This window comes from Amphiura filiformis, chromosome 8, assembly GCF_039555335.1.
Source record: "Amphiura filiformis chromosome 8, Afil_fr2py, whole genome shotgun sequence".
Taxonomy (NCBI): Eukaryota; Metazoa; Echinodermata; class Ophiuroidea; order Amphilepidida; family Amphiuridae; genus Amphiura; species Amphiura filiformis.
This window is the reverse complement of record NC_092635.1, coordinates 58,506,117-58,530,013: the sequence shown is the minus strand read 5'-3', so window position 1 is coordinate 58,530,013 and position 23,897 is coordinate 58,506,117. Positions and strand designations below refer to the sequence as shown.

The 23,897-nt window shown below is 35.6% G+C and overlaps 1 protein-coding gene across 1 annotated transcript in view; it reads right to left on the bottom strand.

Moving 5' to 3' along the window:
* Positions 1–23,897, bottom strand: part of LOC140159292 (peptidyl-glycine alpha-amidating monooxygenase A-like) — a 51,262-nt gene that overhangs the window by 4,588 nt on the left and 22,777 nt on the right. The window contains exons 2-12 of the mRNA XM_072182707.1: positions 22,519–22,576; positions 21,835–21,925; positions 21,257–21,420; positions 19,372–19,423; positions 17,491–17,724; positions 15,317–15,460; positions 13,568–13,666; positions 11,428–11,643; positions 10,695–10,768; positions 2,972–3,175; positions 1,644–1,756 (exon numbers count right to left, since the gene is read on the bottom strand). Of these exons, the coding sequence (XP_072038808.1) occupies positions 1,644–1,756; positions 2,972–3,175; positions 10,695–10,768; positions 11,428–11,643; positions 13,568–13,666; positions 15,317–15,460; positions 17,491–17,724; positions 19,372–19,423; positions 21,257–21,420; positions 21,835–21,925; positions 22,519–22,576 (1,449 nt within the window). The remainder of the gene's footprint in view (positions 1–1,643; positions 1,757–2,971; positions 3,176–10,694; positions 10,769–11,427; positions 11,644–13,567; positions 13,667–15,316; positions 15,461–17,490; positions 17,725–19,371; positions 19,424–21,256; positions 21,421–21,834; positions 21,926–22,518; positions 22,577–23,897) is intronic.

Here is a 23,897-nt window from a genome sequence, read left to right as displayed (position 1 = left end):
ATTTCACCCACCCAACTTTGTATACAAATGTACATTAAAATTGAAAAAAATAACTTCGCCGCCGAAGGCGGCGAAAAAAAAAATTTGGTGCTCTTGGAGGCGAAAAAAAAAAAATTCCGCCGCCTTCGGCGGCGAAAAAAAAAAATTCTGCCTGACCCAAACTCCCATGCCCCCCCCCCTGAGAATCTAATGGTGCGTCCCTAATGCAGAGGTACCGCGTGAACGCACTAGTGCAGTGCGATATATTCAAAAATTCAAAAACAGCTATTGCTACGGTAGTTAATCCTGGTACATCATCACATCTACGGCGAATATTCATGGGTTATATATATGATATTAGACTTTATTTCAACACGGAAAGCCCAATTCAACAAAAGTTGTTCTTCCTTGGGGCCGTGCATAAACAAACATACATGTACAAAATAACAAACAATTACAAAAGCTTATATTATCTAGACTTACACTTACAAAAATGTATTACAAACTCAAAATTATTAATTGTCAAAAGCCAAAATGATACTTATGGTTCCATACTTACCATGCTTACAGGCATGGCTTTATGATTTTTTAAGATTATTTTTGAAAGTATACAATGTTGGAGAGTTTTGGATATTATTTTCTAGTTCATTCCAGCTTACAGCACCTCTATATGACAGACTGCGCTGTTTGTACTCTGTTCTTGGCAGGGGAATAGTTACATTACTTTGGCTTTGACGAAAATTATAGCTATTGTTTACATAACTGAAAATATGCCTCAAATAAAGAGGTGCAAGATGATTTAAGATTTTGTAGGTTAAAATTAAACAATTTGAGTTTTGTCTGTCAATTAATGGTTTCCAATTAAGTTCAGCACGGACATATCTACTAGGTGTGTCCTATTTTGCACCACAGATAGTTCTTGCAGCCCTGTTTTGAATAACTTGAAGTTTCTTTGAAACAGTAACACTACATTTTCCCCATACAACATTACAATAATCTAAGTGTGGCAGAACAATAGCATTATACAGTACATAAAATATCCTTAGGGAGACAATTTGCCCTGCATTGTTTTAGCATGTTTTATTGATTTTTGTAGCGAATGAATTTAAAAGCCATCTGGAAATGGTATGCCAAAGTGGTCGAACTCTGAATGGAAGCAATGTTTGTAAACTTGATATAAATTCACTATCTCACTTCGATCTGCAAACCTTTCTTTCACTAATGTAATATAATCTACATAAATATATGAATCAGAATTTAAAGCAAGTTTTCATCCGGTTTAATTGTATTATTTTTATGTGATGTAATCAGTCATATATTTTAATTTTATAACATTAAAAGAAACAAATTTATTCCATGTTCACTGCGGTCCGTTTCGCCCGAAGGCTCCTCACCTGTTATGTACACGCTCTCCTTCACAGGATCGAGCACTCTTTTTAATGAAAGAAGAAACACAACTTTATGTATATTTTAATTTTTAAATATTTTTCAGAACACATTCAAGGCTTTAAAAGTATGATACTTCCATGTTGGATTCAGTATGTACACTGACCCTATATCGCGAGCCCGAAATCTTGTTTAAGATTAACTTGATCAGACTGATCGACATTAAAACAAGCAACAGTGTACGACCTTTAATTGTTTTTCGTAATTTATATACTTACAGCATAAGGCGGTTGCCATACATCTAATATCGTACCATCTTCGATATCGAGAGTGAAACCTTGGGTTGGATACCATGGGTCATTTGTTCGACCATTTATAGCATAGAGAACATCTGAATAATAGGAAAAAAGTAACTTCAGGTGAGTATACCGTAAAAATTCGTTAATAAGCATAATTGTGTCTACTAACGAATTGCTCGGACAAATGTTTAGGTACTTTATTATAATAATAATAATAATAATAATAATAATAATAATAATAATAATAATAATAATAATAATAATAATAATAATAATAATAATAATAATAATAATAATAATAATAATAATAATAAAGCCACCCACTGAGCGCTGTACGGCAACATGATAAAATGCAAAATAAAAAATAAAATACATTACAGAGATCACATAACTTGTTCATTTGTTTTCTTTTAATTGTAAATTAAAGATTTTAGCTAAAGTCTTCCACGGAAGGGGTATGCATGGGTTTTTTTATATATAGAACAGACAATTGGGTACCATCCATTTTCATGAGTTTCAAAATAACTGTAGCCCTAGCCAATTCTATGTAAAAAACAGACTAAAGCTACCACAGGAGGAGTGTGGATTTTAAATGGAATATCCCATTTACACATCGGTAACATTAATTGAATTATTTATTAAGAAAGATAGCATTACGCATTGCTCAGTAAGTTTATCTGTATTTCCTTTTTAGGCTATTATAAGCACAGTAAGCTTATTTATAATCCCTGGCCTTTTCCCTGATAACAAGATGGAATTGCTTCAAATTCCGAAGCCACAGTTGACACGTACACGATTGGCATAAAGTTATTAAGTGTACAGCTCCATCAATTATTTGAACTAGAGTTATAGACAGAGTTGCTCGTCAATAGTGCTGTGACAACTGAGGGGGCGGTGTAGCGCACTAGACACTACCAAGTCATCACGTTTTCTTGCAGCCAATCACGTGATATCAAACAAACTTAATAACGAAAGTAAGATTAATCTCATACATGTATATTATATGAAATGATTCAAATTCTATTTTGACCTTCATTTTGCTCTGACATTTGATGATTCAAATTCTAAACATAACACCATTATTATCTGATATTTGGCATTGACTTAAGGAGACCACATTGATTTTCTGACCATTCCGCAATAATTTGTTTTATGTATGTATACAATTTTGTTGCTCAATAATAATGGTAAAAAAAAGGTTAGCTGAAAAGGTTATGGTAGATTTATTACCCATTTGTCCCACACTTGTCACCAGTCGGCCTCTTACATGTACAACAAATGAAGCTATCTGTTAGATGTTTACAAACCTTTTCTGTCATCATATGTGACTGCATAGACAGACCCTGCAAATTCTTGTCTGACGATTTCATGTACAAAAGCCCCAGTGGTACTATTAAAACACTGGATTCGTGCGTTTTCTCGGTCGGCAACACATAACAGTTGCCTTCTTTCCGCTAATGCTAGACTGTGTGGAATCTGGAAGGAGTTGAGACGAGATGATTGCTCCACATCTATTGGCAAAAATAAGAACAATAATACGTAAGAAAATAGTTATATCGTAGGGAGGCTATCCTCCTACGATTCTTGAGTTTGTACGTGGCCACGAGCTTACTTTATTGTCAGTGAAATAGTGTGAGTGCTTGGGTACATGGTATTAGGTTTCGATAAATGGTGGTGTAGTAATTAATGGATATTGAATTGTTTTTTCAATTGCGATTTGTGTAGTGGAGCGTGACAGGGTAGGAAAATGTGTTTTGGGAAGAGTTGATGATTTAATGAATGTGGTGTTAATGAATGTTTGGACTGGTTTTTGTGGAGTTTCAAGGGTTAATATTAATTGGAATTTGCAGTGGGAATTGGTAAGTTTGTTTAGTTGAACTTGGCCAAATTGTTTGTTTTCAGTTGATGGAGATTAATGGAGAGAGTATTAACATATGGATTGATGAAGTTGTGAATGCACAATGATCCCTTGGGAGTAGTGAAAGCTGTTTACTGGAAGTGAAATACCAGTAGTGATTTTAGGAGTTTTAAGTGCAGCAAGTAATGTGATATTGATTGAATGCACTTGAACCGAGTTCAAGGTTGTAGGAGGTTGTAACCAAATAATTTAGTTACTTTGAACTCAGAAAGTTTTGTAGATGACTTGTGTGATGTATAGCTGCTGTAAGGTGAGTGGGTGCTGTTTGTGTTATTCTTAATTGTGTGTAATATGGGACGTTTGTTTTAAAGCAGCTGTTATATTAGTGGCAGGATTGGTGTGGCCGTTTTATAATGAAGGGAGTGGTGTTCACACTAGCTAAGGGGTGTTCAGTTGTAAGTATGCGAAGGGACTTTCACACTGGCTGTATTGCGGGAGGGGGTATTTAACTTGAGTAAACTGGGTATTTATACCTCGAGTAAAGTGCCCAGTTGTGGTAAGCGTGTGGTACTGTAGGCTTACCCCATTGACTCATTACAAAACGTTTGTTTAAGAGCTTTAAAGACAGATATTACTAGTACTTGAGGAACATGTCACTAACCATTTGCTTGACTCATCAGGGTATAGATAGTACCCGGGAGATAGTAAACCTTAGAGGAGAAGGCCCCGTAAGAATGGGTGACCATTGGGAGAGTCTGTTTAATATTCCGTAGTAACACTAACATCAATCCCCATCGCACCAGTTCTTTTGCCCAATATATCTGTACAATATTGAATGACCTTTGAATGTGCTAGGTACAAAAACTCATATTCCAAAAGATGAGGTCAAATTTGAGCAATGATTGGTATTATGCTGGTGAAGATAGCCTTTACCGAGATGGTGTCACTGCAGTGTACATACCCACAGATTATAGGGTATATATGAACTTGACCAGGTCAGTGACTTTCTCTGTCAAAACATATTATGGTATTGTTTCAGTGCGAAAGGGGAGATATCTGAACAAAATGATCATAGTGCAATTATCTTGATTGTATCAAACAATTATAAGCCTTTATGAAACCAGTTTTATGATGTAAGTTGATGTAACAACTTATATATGAACCTTTGTTTGAGATAAAGAGGTATTGCAACAATGTTAATATGTCTTCTCATCAGAACTGGATAATATTTTGATGGATTTGGACAGATTTGTTGGGTGTTTTGTGTTTGTAATTTTTGCTATTCGTGATGTGTTTTTTGAGTTGTGTTGGTGGAAAAGGTAAGCTTCTGAACCAAGTTTGAACTGATGAATGCCAATGGAACATGTAGTATGAATTGAGGGAATCATTCTAAAAATTGTCAACATTACTGATTGATCAGAATTTTCAGCAGTAGGCCTATTGATCAGAATGAAATGGGGAAATGATAAGTACATTCAAGATCGCTAGTTCTTATTGACAGAACGAACTCATAAGTTCTGAATATTGGGGAAAATATCTCAGGTTTGGGCATCTAGCCCCCCCAAAAAAATTGGTATTTATAAACAAGCAACAAGTTAATAGGTCATCACTGGAGTGATTGGTTTCTGGCCCCCAAGTAAGCCATATAATAACAAAGCTGTTGTGGCACTCGACTGCCCATCTATAGGCTTGTTCAGACGATCGCTTGTAAAGTCGCTTGTAACTACATTCAAATGTAAACTTGCATGTAGTGCCCGTCTAAACGCACTCGCATGTAGCTACATGCAAGTTACAAGTGACGATTTTACATGTAAGATATTTTACATGTAGCGAGCCCGGGGGGTACTCCCACTTTGGAGGTGACACGTATGTAGGGCTGTTAAGACCCGGGGGGGCACTTCAATATGAAATGGATATAGATGTAGGGCTGGCACTTTCGCACTAAGGGGCATTCGGTGAGAGCAAAATGTAAAAAATATGGGGTCATTGGGTGAGAGCGTGAGTTTTGGCTTTCGGTGAGAGCAAAATGTAAAAAATATGGGGTCATTGGGTGAGAACATGACCATTTTTTTAATGGAATCTTTGGGTGAGAGCTGAAACAGCGCCACAAAAACCTACCTCGAACATCGAATTTCTAGTTCTAAATGGCTTCAAATTTCATTGTTTTTTTTTAAATAAGTAACAAAATCAGTGATAAATGAAAGTTGCTGTTCAAATTGAACTTGTAAGGGTCTTTGGGTGACAGATCAAATGGAAAAAATAGGGGGTCTTAGGGTGACAGAGCATGTGTTCGTGAAATATGAGGTGTTTGGGTGACAGCGATTCTGAAAAAGGGGGTCTTAACAGCCCTACATACGCGTCACCTCCAAAGTTGGAGTGCCCCCCCCCCCCGGGTTAAGACCCCCTTTTTCAGCGTCGCTCTCACCCAAAAACCCCATATTTTTTACGAACACATGTTCTGTCACCCGAAGGCCCCTTATTTTTCCATTTGATCTGTCACCCAAAGACCCTTATTTTTCAATTTGAACAGCAATTTTCATTTATCACTGATTTTGTTACCTATTTTGTGAAAAAACAAAGAAATTTTAAGCCTTTTTGAACTAAAAATTTTTGAGGTTTTTTTGACGCTGTTTCGGCTCTCACCCAAAGGTTCCAAAGGTCATGTTCTCACCCAATGACCCCATATTTTTTACATTTTGCTCTCACCGAATGCCAAAAATCATGCTCTCACCCAATGACCCATATATTTTTACAATTTGCTCACACCAAATGCCCCTTACTGCGAAAGTGCCAGCCATACACCTATATCCATTTCATATTGAAGTGCCCCCACCCCGGGGTAGCGAGCTACATTCGAATATAAGGCCAGTGTGAACAAGACTTGCTTGTAAACTCGCATGTAAGCATGACCTTGATGACCCAATTATATTCTGATTGTGCATAATCATGGCATAATTTACCAGTGAAGGTCACTCTTACTTTTGAGTTGGCTTTCAAGTAAGTGTGGACACACACTCGCTTGCAGCATAATTTAATTGCCCGCTTGCTTGTAGGCTACCGTCTAAACACACCTAATTTGCAGTTGGTGGTGCAATAGGAAAGGTTTTGGGAAGGATATCAGCCTTTGGTAGGGCATTAGGCACAACTAACCACCAACATCCTAACAACCAAGCCCCAACCCCACCTCATCCCCGTCCCCATCCACAGTTACAACAGCCATCACAGAAAAAACCTACGATATATGTGGCTCGAGAGCCACAGCGGCTCTAGTTTAAGTTGGTTTCGTTGCTTTGGAGGATAGTCCGCTCAACAACCTCATCAGTATCCCAGTAAACACAAAACATTTTCGACATCATTCACAAAAGGTTAGAAAAGGTTGCATGAAATTGTTTAAATGTCGAGTTACACAAAGGGTATATAAAGGGTATAAAATGTTTTCGTAACATTCAAAAACGTTTTTTGATAACTTACTGCAAATATTGTTATAATGTTATTTAAGTGTTGACAAAATATTTGGCAAAAAACGTGTGCAAAAATATTTTACAATAACATTTTGAAAACATTTTTCATACAAAACGTTTTAAAACGTTTTATTGACCTTTATATAACACGATATTTAATTTTTACCACAACCAAAAATCCAAAATAAACCTTGTATATATTTTAAAACGTTTTGTGTTTGCTGGGATATTATCCCACTCTTATCCTTCACATAGAGAATTTGGTATCAGCAGAAAGCTATACTTTTCTCACCGACAATGTGAAATCTTAATGCTGGTGGATGTTTGCTTGGACTTCGTAAGCAAAAATGTGTCTAATATTATTGTTTAACCCAGTCACACAATCTTTTATGGGATCTTCAGAGGATTATTGTGGTTGCCATATCAAAAGCTTGACACGGGATTGAAATGTTAACATGTAGCCCCATAGGTAGACACTGGGGTCAAGGTCATTCAGACAAAGTGAAATCGAACCATCCTCCTTTAATGGAATAGGAAGTTCAAAAACCTCAAGTTGGAAATAAACCAATCATCAATGTAATCTTTTTGAAGTCGATATGTAATAAAATACTGAAATATGCATGAAAAAAGACGTCGTGACTGTCAAGAATAGTTGATGGACAGAGGTTTCATCTCCTGGGATTTGATTAAATAGCTAAGTCACTCGGAAGGATAGTTAAATAGTAAAGGGATAGAGAACATATATTTAAGCGCTTTGTTCATACTTATGATAAGGCGCTATATAAATTCCGTTTATTACCTAGCTGGGGGGTTTTCAACCCCCCGAGCTAGGTACTGTTTTGCTATCGGATCTTTCTTCTTTCTTTCTTTCTTTCTTTCTTTCTGGCAATTAATTTCAAAATGCTTCTTCTCCTACATGTTACACCCTACAATTACGTAACTTGCACATATGTATCGGCTATATCCAATGCTCATAGGGTGCAAACAGAATTGGGGTCAAAGGTCATTAAGGGGGCATTACCGGTATATAATCAAATACCTACAAAATGCTTCTTCTGCCACATATTACATAGCACAATGACGTCACTTACACATGTGCATCGGCTTTACCCAGTGCCCATACCTTGCACGCAGAATTGGGGTCAAAGGTCATTAAGGGGGTAAAATCTATTTTGCCTTATCTCGATATCTGTAAGGTGTGTGGGGCTCACACTCAGTGACAACAAATCTCATGACCAGGGGAACATTTTACAGGGGTCAGGTCAAAGGTCATGCAGAGGTCAAATTTTAGAAATGCATTTTTTGGACATCTGTAAGGGGTACAGTGCTCAAACTCTGTGACAACAAACTTAATGACCAGGGAATATTTTGGAACACTTTGCAGGGAACATGTCAAAGGTTAACTGGGGTCAAATCATATAATTTCATTTTCTGGATATCTGTATGGGTTATGGGGCTCAAACTCAGTGACAACAAGTCTCATGAACATGGGAACAGTTTGAAGGGGTCAGGTCAAAGGTCATGCAGAGGTCAAATTTTAGAAATGCATTTTCTGGACATCTGTAAGGGGTACAGGGCTCAAACTCTGTGATAACAAATTTACTGATCAGGTGAACACTTTGGAATGATGTACAGGGGACAGGTCAAAGGTCATCTGGGTCAAATCGTAAAATTTAACTTTCTGGGCATCTAAAAGTCATATGGGACTCAAACTCGGTGACAACAAACCTCATGACCAGGGGAACATTTTTAGAACATTTTGCAGGGGTCAGATACCTCCAAAACACCAACATGCCCCAGCTAGGTTTGTGGTCTATGACCACCATTTGCCACTAGTTGTTTATTGTATCTTCACCCATCTGAATATGCACCCGCGTATATACTTATTACATCGATAACAGGCCGCACAATACTAAACCTTAACTAACCCTAACTCTAACCCCTAACCCTAATCATAACATGTTTGCCAGCTGCGGCCCATTATGGCTGCAAAAAGAAAGTCCGTGGTCAGGATGGGGTTGTTTCTGTTGGGTACGTGCGTGTGGAATAATGTGCGTATAAGTTTTGTGCCGAAACAAAATTCACACGCGTGTGTGTGTTTGAAATAATGGGCTTTATCCATTGACAATTTGTGTGGGTGGGGATTTGTATGTAAACTGTTCCTGATCTTTCTTAGTCCGAATACCGTGGGTGGAAATCACGTCCTTGACACGTTTTGTTATTTGAGGCCGTACATCACGAATGAGCCGTAAAGTCGGCCCCGGTCAATTTTGTTTTATGTCGTGTTTAGAAAATATATATCATAAGCTTTAAAATGGTATATCATTTGACTTTACACGATATCCAGAAGCGGAATTATGGTTTGTTGAACTCTGCTCCTTCAACAAATTGGTTTTCCACATTGCTGGTAATAAATATCAAACAGTCATAATTGACGGTCATTTCAAATCATTCCCAAGTCAACGAGGTTCAGGAATGTCCTCTTATTGTTAATTGTTGGTTATACAATGTATAATATACATATACAATGTATATATACATATACCTAGACAAAATACAATGCTTTGTAACCCACCACTTTAACAGGATTTAGCCAACGCAAACAAAGACTAGGGCTATTTAAGGATTCTATAGAAATCAATAGAAGCTTATTAACCTCTTCAGCAATAGGATTATTGATTGGTTCAAATGAGATACATGTCGCACCCAATTAAGGTACCTATGAATACGACCTTCACACACATTTTACACTGTAACTCAGAATACAATTTGCCGACTTTACGGCTCAAATGCTCTCATTGTCAGCGTAAAAGGCGCCAATATGTAGTTATTTGAGTGAGGAACATGATCTGTACAAATAATCACAGGCAATCCCACTTTCATTTGAGCAATTAAAACAACATCTTATATTATTCTTAAAGTGTCTGCCTCAGTTCAAATAAAAGGGCTAAAATATATTTCTCATGTTGTATCAATATAATTGAAAAGTTCTGGTGCAAAAGCCCATACATCCACTTCTGGCCGAAATTGAGTTATTAGCATGAAATTAGTACGGGTAAAAATGCACATTTTGGTGGTTGTTTTACCTTCATACCACCTTATCTTCCAGAGATATCGTATATTTCCCGTTTGGGAAATCTTAGGAAATTTCCGGGAATCTGAACTTGAAATGAATGTAAAATTTTAGGAAAATTATAGTAACCTTGAATATTCTTTAACTATTAAAAGCAAAAGTAACTGTTTTAGGTCACTATGTTTGAAAAAAAAGTTGTAGCTTTGGAAATGCTCGAAAATACATTTTGCCAGATTTAATTAAAATTCATAATTAAAAAAGTAAATGAGATATTTCAATTTTTCTTTTTGATTTTCAAAGCATTTGTCAAGTGACATAAAGTAGTAAAAACAAATGGGCTCAAATTTGATTGCAAAGGTGGTTTCTAGAAAAGGGGTAAACTTATTTGGTTGCAAAAGCCGTTACATCCACAAAAGGTGCGATATAAAAGAAATAATAAAACAAATAGGAAGGTTTGAAAATTGTACCAAACCTATTCTTTTAGTTACTATTCATCAACACTTTATCCAAACCCAAATTGAATCAAATCGACCAAGTAATACTTGCACAATTCAAAAAAGCTGTTTTATCAAAAAATCAAAAGTGGATGTAAGGGCTTTTGCAACAAAGCTCTTCATTATTCTCTGCTTAAAACTTACTTGACGCATGAGCTGTGATTTCCATCAGCACTGTACCATTGGATGCGAACTTCAAAACTCGACTATTGCAGTACCTGGTAAAAAAATCACATGATTTTATGGTTTTATTTTGTAACGATCATAAGGATGTTTTAATTGCATATCCTTGGCGAGTGTTCAAACCACACCTCCGCAATTATACTACACTAAATATATATAGATATAGATATTGAAATACCTGTAGGAATAAAATGTATTGTAATGATTTTGTTCCAAACTTAGTAGATATATGTTATGTTTCATTTCAATCTCATGGGAGCGAATACACTTAAAATTTTTATTTAAATTAATATAGAAAATCTGCGAATCTGCTAGATTTCAAAACTTTTTTCTGTTATTGAATCTATAAATTTTCCCATGATAATCTGTTACCAAGTTTATACAATAAGGAATGACAAGGGTGTATTTAAGTTTCAGTTTTCTACATCTGCATCAATCTATAAAGCTACATTTTGCAGATAACTCTATTGTTAATTCCAAAGATATGAACAGTTAAAGTGTTTCCAAAACGATAGACAACAAAAGAAATCATTTCCTTTGTTCGGTTATATCTCAAAATCAATCAATATTTCCAACTTGTCCTATTTTGAACGGTTAACCAGGCCAGTGACCCAAATGGTGATGTTTCGAAGAGACCGCTTTCATTGAGACCTTACTATATTTCAAACGATAAACATAACTTAAGGTTACGTACCCGTCGGCTACAAAGAAGTTTCCGGTTTTGCTTTCAACAGCTACATCAGTTGGCTTGCAAAAGTGTTGGGTGTCTTCACCCGATGTAAATGCTTCACCTAATACCAGAGATGGGCGTGTTTGACCAGGAGGAAACTTGAAGACTTGGTGAAGGGCAACATCTGTAAGCCATACGTTACCTCCGTCGTCGACTGTCAACCCGTGTGGCATGTAGAATCTAAAAGAAGATGAGAGGAGATGAAATGAGATGAGGTGACGGAAGTTCATAAGCTCGTACCGCCTCGGATATTTGAAAGTTAGCCAGCGTAACATAGAACACACCAGTATGATGCAATAATTGGTGGCTGTGAAGAAGCACTGATTTGAAATGTATATATATTTTTTATTATTATTGCACAGCTCACAGAAATATAGATATAATATTAGATAATGTTTAATTACAAAGAGTTATTAAGACCAAATTTTATGAGTTATAATTGACGGACATATCATATTGATAGAAAAAACAATTTAGCATAATATTTCCATAATCAACAAACTTAAATTTTGCATGCCTGAACGGCTTTCGCATACCGTTGCTATACTTGTATTGTACTATTGTTCTGCCATAAATTATTTACGGGATTCTCTTTGGGGTGGGGGGGGTCGTAAAAGATATCTTGATAAAGTACCTAAGCTTCCAAAATTATCTCAAATAATCACTATCGGAGTCATTCTGGACCACTCTTTCATAAATATGATATGTTAACGTATTATATATTACCTTAATCAATTGCCAAGCTTTAATAAACTCCTTTATGAAACGGTATGATATTTATAGCTATCAGACAATAACTAGCAACAATTATAATCAAACAAGAAATAAAAAAAAGTATTGATCAAGCAGTCTGAACCACATGCCCAATCCTATGGATCTCCGTCAAAGAAGCCAAATCATTTATTTATTTATTTATTTATTTATTTATTTATTTATTTATTTATTTATTTATTTATTTATTTATTTATTTATTTATTTATTTATTTATTTATTTATTTATTTATTTATTTATTCCATTCGGCCCGTAATTAAAGGGAGGCCAAAACAACAAACATAAAAAGAAAAATTAAACCAAAAACACAGAAAAAACAAACACCAAACAAAACATGGAATTGGCTAGTCAAGATGGGCATGGAGGGCTGGCTTAAAGGACTGCAGAGAATTACATTGGATAATGTAATTCTCTGCATCTGACTTCATCTTATGATTAATTCTTGCAACTAGTTTTATGTGTCTTGTATGATAGCTTCTTGTTTTGTTTTTGTATTTCTATTTTTTTCTGTCTTATAATAGGGGTGGTCAATGCTGGCATTATTAGAACATTCCCGCCATAATTGTTTAATCTTTCTTTGTAAATGTAGCGATTATGGAAATAAAGTTGAATTGAGAGTTTAATTGTTCTTCATCCATTTTGATCAAATCAAATAACAGCCAAGAGGAGAGCGTGGCCTAGCGGTTAAGGCATAGGACTGTGAACCCAAGGGTCAAGGGTTCGAATCCCAGATCCGGCTCTTTGAGCAAGACACTTCACTCTACTTGCTTAGTGCTTCGGAGGGCACTTAAAGCTGTCGGTCCCGTGTACATGCATATTTTCTCTCATTAATGTAGTGTGCACGTTAAAGAACGTCACAGGCTATTCGAAAAGAGCAGGGGATCATCCCGGTCATGTTGACTGTACTTCAAAATACACTCATCTACTCTAGGTTCCAGAGTAAAAAATAAGTACAGCTTGTCTGTACGCAGTGCGACAATACTCGTACATATGAGGGAGGCACTTATAAGGAAGAAGAAAAGAAGAAGAAGGATGCGAGAAATAATGTAAGAAATTAAACATTCGAAGCATAAAATGTGGTGATTATGAAATTTAATGCTTCCAAAATTATTCAAATCATAAATTAAGTTGAAATTTAATTTTTGACATTACCTTGCATTGGATCTCAACTGAATAGTTTATAATATTTGTGCCATTAAGTGTACAGTACCTCATGCATGATTCGTGTATACTTTTAGGTGATATAGGTGATATTTGAAGGATCACATACATAAATAGACACTCGGGCAAGACGCAACTTTTAACTTACTACCCACGCATGCGCATACTTACTTTTTGGCTCCCCAGGCATCGATGACAGTTCCGGTTTTAGGATCTAATGTGATGACAGTTGGCATATAAATTGGTCCTTTGTAATCCTCTGGCTGGCTACTGTAAATGACACAATTATCAGACCAAGTAATGTCAGTACAATATTGCAAAAGCACAGCATAAGGCAAGGTATAAATGACATATGTCAGAGCCCACATGATGTAGTGCCCATCTATTTTGACTTGGGGTTTGGACCAGACTTCCCTAAATTAACTCGTTGGGGTGGGGTGGGGTGGTAGTGGTGAGCACTCCTCGTGCACAACCCGTAACCCTCCGATTATGAGTTGGAGCCCGTATACCAATATTCCACCGTGCCCTCTATAATATTGCAAAAGTGATCTTATAGTAACAGGGTGATTTTGATTCAAGGTCTGAAAACTTAGTTTCAATTTTTTTTTTATACTTTGACTTTGTAATCAAATATAGTTCAATCAAACCGCAGCAAAAAAAACACTCGTTATTTCTAATAATAATAATGGCACAATATCAACATTGAAATGTTCTAACTTTGTTCATTGATACAATAATCATAATTTATAGAGCAGGAGCGATAGATTGCACGTTAAGGTTAAACACCACTAATTAGAGCTGGGCAGAGCTCTAAAAAAAGAGAGGGACTATTTTCTTGCATGGCATCTGAAAAAAGTGCTTAAAATCACTGAAAAATACAAGTTGTATAGCTAAAAATGTACAAATGTCAGAGTAACATACAGAAATACCATTATTTTACAGTTTTGAAGAAATATTTCCCCAAATTCATCTGCTGCGTATCGATTTTACCATCCAGCCGGTTTGCTCCTACCAAGTCCCAAACAGTTTTACACTTTAGTGGTTTAAACCAACAAAGTCTCAGATCATGATCATATGTTAAAATTCTGATCATTTGGGGATTCAACCTTCTCTACTCTTAAATTAATTGATAATAACGTCTTTTCACTGTAAGAGTTTCATGTACATGTATGAGGAAATCATGCTTGAAATTTTTCCATTGAAAACTGTGTTGTAGAGAATGAGTGGTATTGAACCATAATGTCGGAATCATATTGTAGAACTCTCATCGTTGTGGTCATTGTACTCATGAGAATGTATCTCTCTAAAATAATATAATAACGTCACAATCTTTGGCAGCATACGTACCAAATAAAGCAATACTATTTTGATACTTTTTATCTACTATTGAAAACAATCAAATTTACATGTAATAGGGATAGCTTATACTGGGGACCGTGTCTTAAAAGGGTTCGATGTACGAGCCACCCACGCAAATCGCACTCAGTCGCAAAAATAAATTTACTGCTGCAAAATGGATAGACGTAATGCAATATTGAAAGCCTCAAGAATTTAGATACGTTGTCAAAGAGAATATAAAATACTAATCAACTTTTACAATGACGATTTGATGTTGGTTTTGTCTAACTTGACAGTAAAACAGTGCTTGCGTTTTCTTACTGAAAAAATAGTAAAACGTAGTAACAACTAGCCGTAGGAACAGTTGCAATTTTTAAAGGTTAATTAACCTTATCTATACGTTACGATCAATCATCACGTGTATATCTTTCCATCAACTGTATACGTGAAAGAAATACCTTTGCGATGTCTTGGTATAATTGTCTAACTACGGTTTGAATCGTTAAACATTGTAAATATTGTAAATATTTTATTTTAAAATTCCTCATATTATTCAGATACAATTAGAATAGAAAATCTCACCCTGGTTTCCACATTCTTTCTGCCCGATGGAACAAGTACACACGACCTTCCTTATCAGTGCCGACTCCCGAAACTTGCCCAAGTTTAAGCTTACGTAAGGGCCATCGGTTGACAATCTCGAGACCACCTTCATCGAATCCATATCTGTATAAATTAAGGAAAATATAATCCATGGTGTCAAAAAACCGAAAGTTTGATCAAGATATTTTGATGATATTGGCCTTTTTAGTTTAACGATTCAATTTTTTAAAATCATATATTCTGTTTTGGACGGGTAAGAAATTTGCACCACTTTTTAAGATATTGAATACTGAAACTGTGTGTATATGTCATATACGTTTTTTGCCTGGTTTGAGCAATTTGTTTGAGCCTGGTTCCATCAGGACCCAAGCATATATCTACACGGAGCGACCGTTTAAACAAACAAACAAACAAACAAACAAACAAGCAAACAAACAAAAACAAACAGATGTATTAAACGTTGAGCAACAAATACTTTCTTCATCTAATAATGGATTTTATGTGCATTGGAGCATATTGAACAAAAATTGATTGGTTCTGCATGAGGTAGTTGGAAGATTACTTTATAATATTCAGACTATCCTGATATGTATGACCTCATTAACCTCCTCATTTCCCTTCAGATATATGACATGTATCAAGAAACAGTCATCGCATACTCCCTGGTTTACTTTCGTACATTAACTCGACTCTATTAAAATGCATACGCGTGACGTTTGTTATCCTCTTTAAAGCGCACATTTGCTGTTCATACTATCAAAATACTTTAAGGTCTTCGTGTAACGATGTCTTTAACCTATATCCCATACCCCACGTCTCATAAATTAGCTACTGATAGCTGCGTATGTGAGAGAAGGAGGTCAAGCGATACAGATTGTACACATGCCAAGCGTTCAATATTTACCTTCATTTATAAATCACCAGCAGCTGTCTTCATTGAAATATTTTGATTACGTAATTGAGCTGTTTCAGTACGTCATATCAACATTCCTAAACGCATTTTAGATTAAAATCGTACTTACTTACTTTTTTGTTCGCGTGATTCTGTGATTGTTTCTTTGTTTGGGAAGGACGAGGTTTAATCAATATTTCCATACATATGATAAAATTAGAAAATGGCAAATCAATATTTGAAAGCCAACATACAAACATTCTATCAGAGATAAGTCACGGGTAGTTTATTGCCTCTTTTCTGCTCCTTACTGGACTGACTTAAAGACGAGACAAGACAACTAGAGTTGTTATCCTATTAGCGCAATACCATTATTATGATCCACATAATTATAGTCAATATTATATACCCTGGTCTATTTCAAGGAAATGGAAAGAAAAAGAGCAAGGTACACCAACTAGACGTGGGGGGGCAAAACAGCAAATGTAGGCATTAGAAGTAAAAGTGTACTAGAACAAGCGATAAAAATGACTGTGCACATAAGCAGACGCGAAAAACTAAACAACCAATGTAGACACAAAAGCAAGCAAAGTTCGATGGCCAATAATGGCCAATTCCAGAGCCCACAGAAGTTAGGAAAACAGTACAAAAGTACACTGGAAGTGATGAAAATCACTATGCATATTGTAGACAAACAAAACCTAACAGACAAAAAAAACACACCATCAACTGACGTTTTCTTCTTCAGTGACAAACAGCATATTAAGTCAAAACTAAAGTCAAGTTTAAATGGAACTTGGTAGCAAACAAGACAAAAACCTCAGAGCAAAATAACCCATGTCTTTAATCTATGAAAGCAAGTTCACTACAGAGAGTGCTGAGAAGCAAAATGCAAATAAGCGACACCAGAGGACAATAGGGTATTGTCCTAATTGACTGGATGTAAATGTCAAGAGGGGTTGCAATAAATAGAAGAAGAATAGATTGAAAAGTGGATAAGCGGACTATATATATATGAAAAAAGTGCCACTCAAAGATTTAATTAGAAACCGCAGTTCAAAGAGTTTTTGTTCTTAATACAAAGAAAAACCAAAAACACGAGACTATCCCAACATCATTAACAAACAAAAATCGGCATAGCTATAGAATACCCATCACACCTCCAAACACACAGGGTTAGGGTTAGGGCTAGGGTTAGGGTTAGGCACCCTGAGCGGGGTATTCTATAGTTATTCCCAAAAATCAAGTAAAGGGATATTACCTGTATGATGACTCGAAACTTTGTTGTCCATCTATTCCATTTGTGAGTGACGACGAATAGTCCGCATCCGAATATTCCATTTGCGACTCATCTATAACATTGTTTAATCTGTTATTATATGCCTTGTTGACCATTACAAAGGGATCGTAGTCGCCCGAGGATGCAGTAGTTTCACAGTCCGTCCTAAAAGTCTTCGAATAGAAGTCTACTGCTGTATTTAAGTCGGATGAAGGGCTGAAAAGAAATCATTATTTTTCGTGAGATTTCATTTGAATGTTTTGGTTCACACTTGTGCTATCCTCGGTAAATGCTCATCTTTAGAAGCAGGTAATATCACCTGCGTGTGTTTGTTTGGTTTTATAGCTAGCTATATGTGATGCGATGAAGCAAAATCAGTCGGAACTCTGAAATTTTAAATTTTCAGTTAGTTTCTTATGGAATAGTAAAACACATTAACAAAGCTGCATTTTGCAGAAAGCCCCTTTGAAATTGAACAACCAGTTTCAAAGATATGAACGATTAAAGAGTTTCCAAAACAACAGGAAACAAAAGGAAATAGTTTCCTTTGTTTGGCTATATCTCAAAATCAATATTTCCGAGTTCCGACTGATTTTGCTGGATCGCATCACATATTAGTTTATATTCAGTGTGTATATTCAACGTCTATAGTAAAATGCAATTGTGGAGCCAATGTCCATGCTTTACACCCACAGTGTAATGGAATATCGCAGTGTTCAAATCAGACGGAAAATGTCTGTGATTTCTAGGGGTGGGTGTGGGTGATGTGCGTGGGGGTGTGACGCTGGTGTAATTTCTGTATTACAGTATTTGTCATTCACTTCACAACATGTTTATATAGTCTGTAGATACAGATATAATCATCTTCAAGAAACTCATCTATCTATCAGTTTTGTCGTCCAAATTTACGCATTTTTTTCCCAGCCTATTTTGGGCCTTTTTCAGGCAGTTTTCAACAAAGCCATTCTCATGCCTGCATTGCATATCAATGTTAATGGACCAGTAACTTTATGAAACTGTTGTTGTAAAGGGCATTGACTGGAGAAAGAGTTGACAACCATTGGCAAAATCTTAGACAATTTGATGTATTGCAAAACTGATGGTCTCTGTGTGGGCGGACGTTATTGCTGTTGACAATAAACTTGATATGAATATGAATAATGGCGATAGGAAATAAGAAAATAAATGGCATCTAAAAGCAGGCAGTTAAATAGTGAATTGCTCTACTCCCTATTTCCAACTCTTCTATCTACGTCATTATTAATTAACGATGAATGGCTTCTTTTCGTACAAACGAGAAAAAACAAAATAACCACATTGTTTGCTTCAAACGGTTCCACCCGCTGTCGGTTATTATTCAACATTTTGATAGGCTTCCTGACCACTTTATGTAGCGTAAGTCATCATCATATAAACATTTATGATATATCTCACCAAATCATCAATGTCACAACCCAGTAATTACTTGATGTTTCATCTTACCAACATCCAAGTGTGTTTACGCTGGTGTCTGTCTTTCGTAACATACAAGAGCATAAACAATCGGGTTTGGTGATTATATTTTATATTAGTGGATAACCTAATCAATACAAAGCTGTCGAGGGGAGGGAGGGTCATATCCGTAAGATAAATATCTTAGCACTACGATCTAACATTGCCTCTGATTGGTCAATTACGTGATATCTTCACTTTAATCACCAATCAGAATGGAGCTTTGCAAATAATTCACCCCAATATTTTTTATGGTGAAATTATTCTAACAATGTTGCTGATTGGTCCAATCGATAATGAAAACTTTTTTTGGCCAATCGGCAGGTAGTTCTCACGGTGTTAACATGGAAAAAGTAAATTTATAATACTTACTATGAGTTGGGAAGTAACTTCAGTGTAAGTCCAGACGTGTCTGTTGACCCCCCTGAAAAGGGACAAAAAAGATAAGAAACTTTTCGTTATTTTTAATACCATAGTTATTTGTATCGATAAGTCACTATTATATAAACTTATTTCTGAATTATTTCAACAGTTGAAGTGCATTCGGCTACAAGTTGCGCAGATTGTGTATGTAGCATATTCCATAGACGAACAAATATTAATCTATGGTATATTCATTGACTTGGTACATCTTCATTAAACAAATGTCTTCGTTGTCTCCAACTGCATGGACAGATGGTTTGAATTTGTTCTTTTAATATAATTTTTTTTATCAACAAACCGCTATTAACCTTGAATATTATATATAATGATGTATATATGTGACGTGTCATGTCAAAAGGAGACACTTTTGGGCAGGATCGTAAAAGGAGAAATAGCCAAAAATCTGTCCGGGTGTGATTTTTTCACAATTTGGGTTTGTTGCGAATTTGTGATGTTATTAATGTTTAAAATATTGCCTGATAGTTTCAGACCGGAATATCACTGGCATCTTGTATTTTTTTGAGACATTTTTTCAAGGTAATTCTTACTCTCAACATTGTCAATAATATTTTTAAAGGCCGATATCTCAATTTCCAATTTTATAATACCATAACTTACGAAATCAATACCTTCGCTTAGGAATGTCCGATTTCATTGGGGAAAACGGCATTGTGGAGCAACATATCTCTATATTTAAGATATGTAAAAACCTCAAAATTGATATCCTGCCCAAAAGTGTCTCCTTTTGACATGACACGTCACATATGAATAGGTAATGATAAATGACTAAAGAAAGTTATTTTTCTACGCTACAAAATTGGTAAGCGGAGTGGTTTCACCGGCTCAACCGGCGTTTTCATCGGATGTCATTACTCTGAAGATGACTTGTTTGTTGCTATTGATGCCTTTGAGAAACCTCTAAGGAAGGGCCGCAACCATGGCAACATTTGAGGTATCTCAAAAACATCACTACAACATAAGACCGTAGTACCATCCACAGAAGATTCTGGTGAAAGTGTTCCGGAGAGTGTTACCAATTTTGAGCGTAGAAGTTTTGATATAACTTTCTACATTGAATATTGTTATTTAAGAAATGCAGTAAATTTGATTGTTGATGATTTAGATGAATGATTATGCACTCATTTTATCACTAAATCTTCAGACATAAGAATATAGCCAGCTGATAATATGTGACCCGGCAGCACAAATGAGCCGTAAATTCCCTAAATTGTATTCTGAGTTACGGTGTAAAATGTGTACGAAGGTCATATTCATCGGTAACTTAAGCTGGCCCGACATCCGTCTCATTTCGATAGTCAAAAACTAATCAATAATCCTATTGTTGAAGTGGATAATAAGCTTCTACCTTAGATGGCTATAGAACTTTTAATAGCTCTGGTCTTTGTTTGCTTATATTGCTAAATCCTGTTCAAGTGGTGGGTTACCAGGCATTGTATTTTGTACAGGTATGCATAACCAACAATTAACAATGAGAGAACTTTCTTAAACCTCGTTGACTTGGGGATGATTTTAAATGACCGCCAATTATGACTGTTTGATATTTATTGCCAACAATGTGGAAAAAGAGACACATGTAAAAACGTAAAAAGCTATAATTTTGTTGAAGGAGCAAAGTTTAACAAACCATAACCCCGCTTCTGGATATCGTTTGAAGTCAAATGATATACCATTTTAAGTTTATGATGTTTATTTTTAAACACGAAATAAAACAAAATTGACCGGGGAGGAATTTACGGCTCATTCGCCGTGGACGGTCACATATTACTTTATCACGTGTTTTCAAAGGTCATAATGAGTCCATTCCGAAACTTACCTTTCATATAATGTACCATGAGAACTACATTGCGTATAAATGGTCCACCAACTGTGATTGTCTCGCCCCTTGCTAAATAATCTTCACACCCTTCTCTCGTCCATTCATACATCAAAACACCTGGTCCAAAGCAATACGAACTCATATCCTCCCGTGAACAAGCCCTAGAAACACCAACATCGATTCATGTTCAATGATATTCAAAATGTATTATCATGTTTACCACATGTTTTAAATGGAAATTGATTTTGCGAACAAATTAGAGTTGTAAATAGCTATGATTGATTTTACTTGCTATTATAGATCAACATTTGACTTTAATACAAAAATATATTTTCATAATGAAGTAACATCTCGTAAATAGCTATGATTGATTATAAATAACATTTTTGGCATGAACATTATAAAATATATACAATACTTATTATCTGTTTAAATTATATAAATTAGATAAAATGCAAAAGTACAACACAAACGTTTTGAAAATTAGTTAAAACACAATAACAAGAGAAAACAAAGAGCTCAACAAAGAGAAGGACAAATTCCAACCAACAAACGGACAATCTGTTTGTACTCACCATGCATTTTCGTTACTTGCTGGTGCTTGAAGACAACCATATAACTCAATTCGATCAATGGCGGCACTCTGTGGTTCTGGCTTGAAACCAACTGTAAAAAGGAAGAGTTAATTAAGTCAATATTAAATGCAAAATTCTGACAAAACTATGACATAATAGCCTTATGATGTGCTTTAGAATTATCTTTCATTTATGAATTATGTTACTTTGAAAAGCAAAAACGTTGACCCCCAAAAAGCTCATGGGCCAAGTTGAAGCCTGTGAAAATCGAAAATCTTACATTAGAAGCCTACAATTTACACTTAAGTATAACACCAGGGTTTGAAAACATATACAGTACCAAGCATTAAATTTTTTTCCGACATTTACCGAAGAAATGAAAATTATTGCTTTTCATTTGACCGAGAAAATTAATTATGAAGTGAAAAGGTGTAACCAAACATTTTGCTAATTTCAACACCGAATTTGATCGTTTGTAGTGCCTAATTAAGTGACTGTGCGGGTCTTGTATAACAATAGCCATCGACTGGCTAGCGTTCAGGGTGGTAATACAAAATACAAATATCAAATTAGTTAAAGCTTTTAAATGTTAAATGCCAGGTCACGTCTTGCATCATTAAAATGAGATGGTGCATTTTAATTTGTTGAACGTAATTATCGTTAATTGCTTGTTACTATACTAACCAATATGTGCTTGATCTTCATCAATTAACCTGGCTGGTGAACATGAATATACGTCATCCTAGAAAGGAAAACAGAAAAGAAGACTAAGATTAACCCTCAAAATATTGAGGCTAAATTTGTAACAGGAACTACGAAGATGGGGCGATTGCAACCCCATATATTTGTCTATATTAAACATACATAGTTATGGATATATTTTGTATCATTGTTATTGTATATAGAATTGGTCTCCTTTATCCGGTGATATATGTGATGCGATCAAGCAAAATCAGTCGGAACTCGGAAATATTGATTTTGAGATATAGCCAAACAAAGGAAATATTTCTTTTTGTTTCCTATTGTTTTGGAAACTCTTTAATTGCTCATATCTTTGGAATTGGTTGTTCAATTCCAATGGGGTTTTCTGCAAAATGCAGCATTGTAAATGTTTGTTACTATCCTATAAGAAACTGAAAATTTAATATTTCCGAGTTCCGACTGATTTTGCTTGATCGCATCACATATCATTGTATATAGTATGGGTCTCCTCTATGCAATGATACTTTAAAATTACAAACATACCTCCAAAATATCGCTATGACGTTATAAAATGATCGCGTCATCCCAAAATTGGGAAATTGTAACACACAAACACAAAAGTATAGCAAATATTGAAATCTGTACAAGTTTAAAGTTCACATTCCTTGGAACAATTTCATATATTTGGAGCAAAAAAAAATCATGGATTTTACCTAAACCTATGGTTGGCTTTACCCCAACCCTATTATCATTATATTCGACTTGTATGGTCTGGCTTAGTATGATAAGCCTAATGTGTTGATATTTTTATCACTAAAAAAGCGTAAAGGATGGATCTATGCAGAGCTACGATTAGCGGGAGCCATTTGGGTGTATACACAAGCATTTTAATACGCCAGATGAAAACTTCGGGAGGACAATCGAGGCTTAATATGAATAAAAGAAAACGAACGCCAGTCCGTATTGTTAATGTTTTGCATTCAATTCTAACAATGGTATGAGGTAAATTGGCAATATTCTATTGTAACAAGTGGTACAATCGACGCTAGATTGGTCGGAGTCTTAAATCGAAAATACAACGTGGTAAACCATGTTATGAAATCACATAAAATGACTGGAGAGTTTCGACTGGGTCGTTAGAACTTGATTTACACAACCGTCAGTACTTATAGAGCCGTCCGTAAATAAGTCCATAAATTGTGTGGCAATGACCATCTTTCCGTCCTGCGGATAACCCTCGTTTAATACTCGTTATAATCCTCGTTGATATTTTTGTTTAAAAGTTACATGTTAAATATACTGATGTCTGGTATAGTATCCATCCAACGTACTTTTAAATGACTTGTTAAACCAGAAAACTT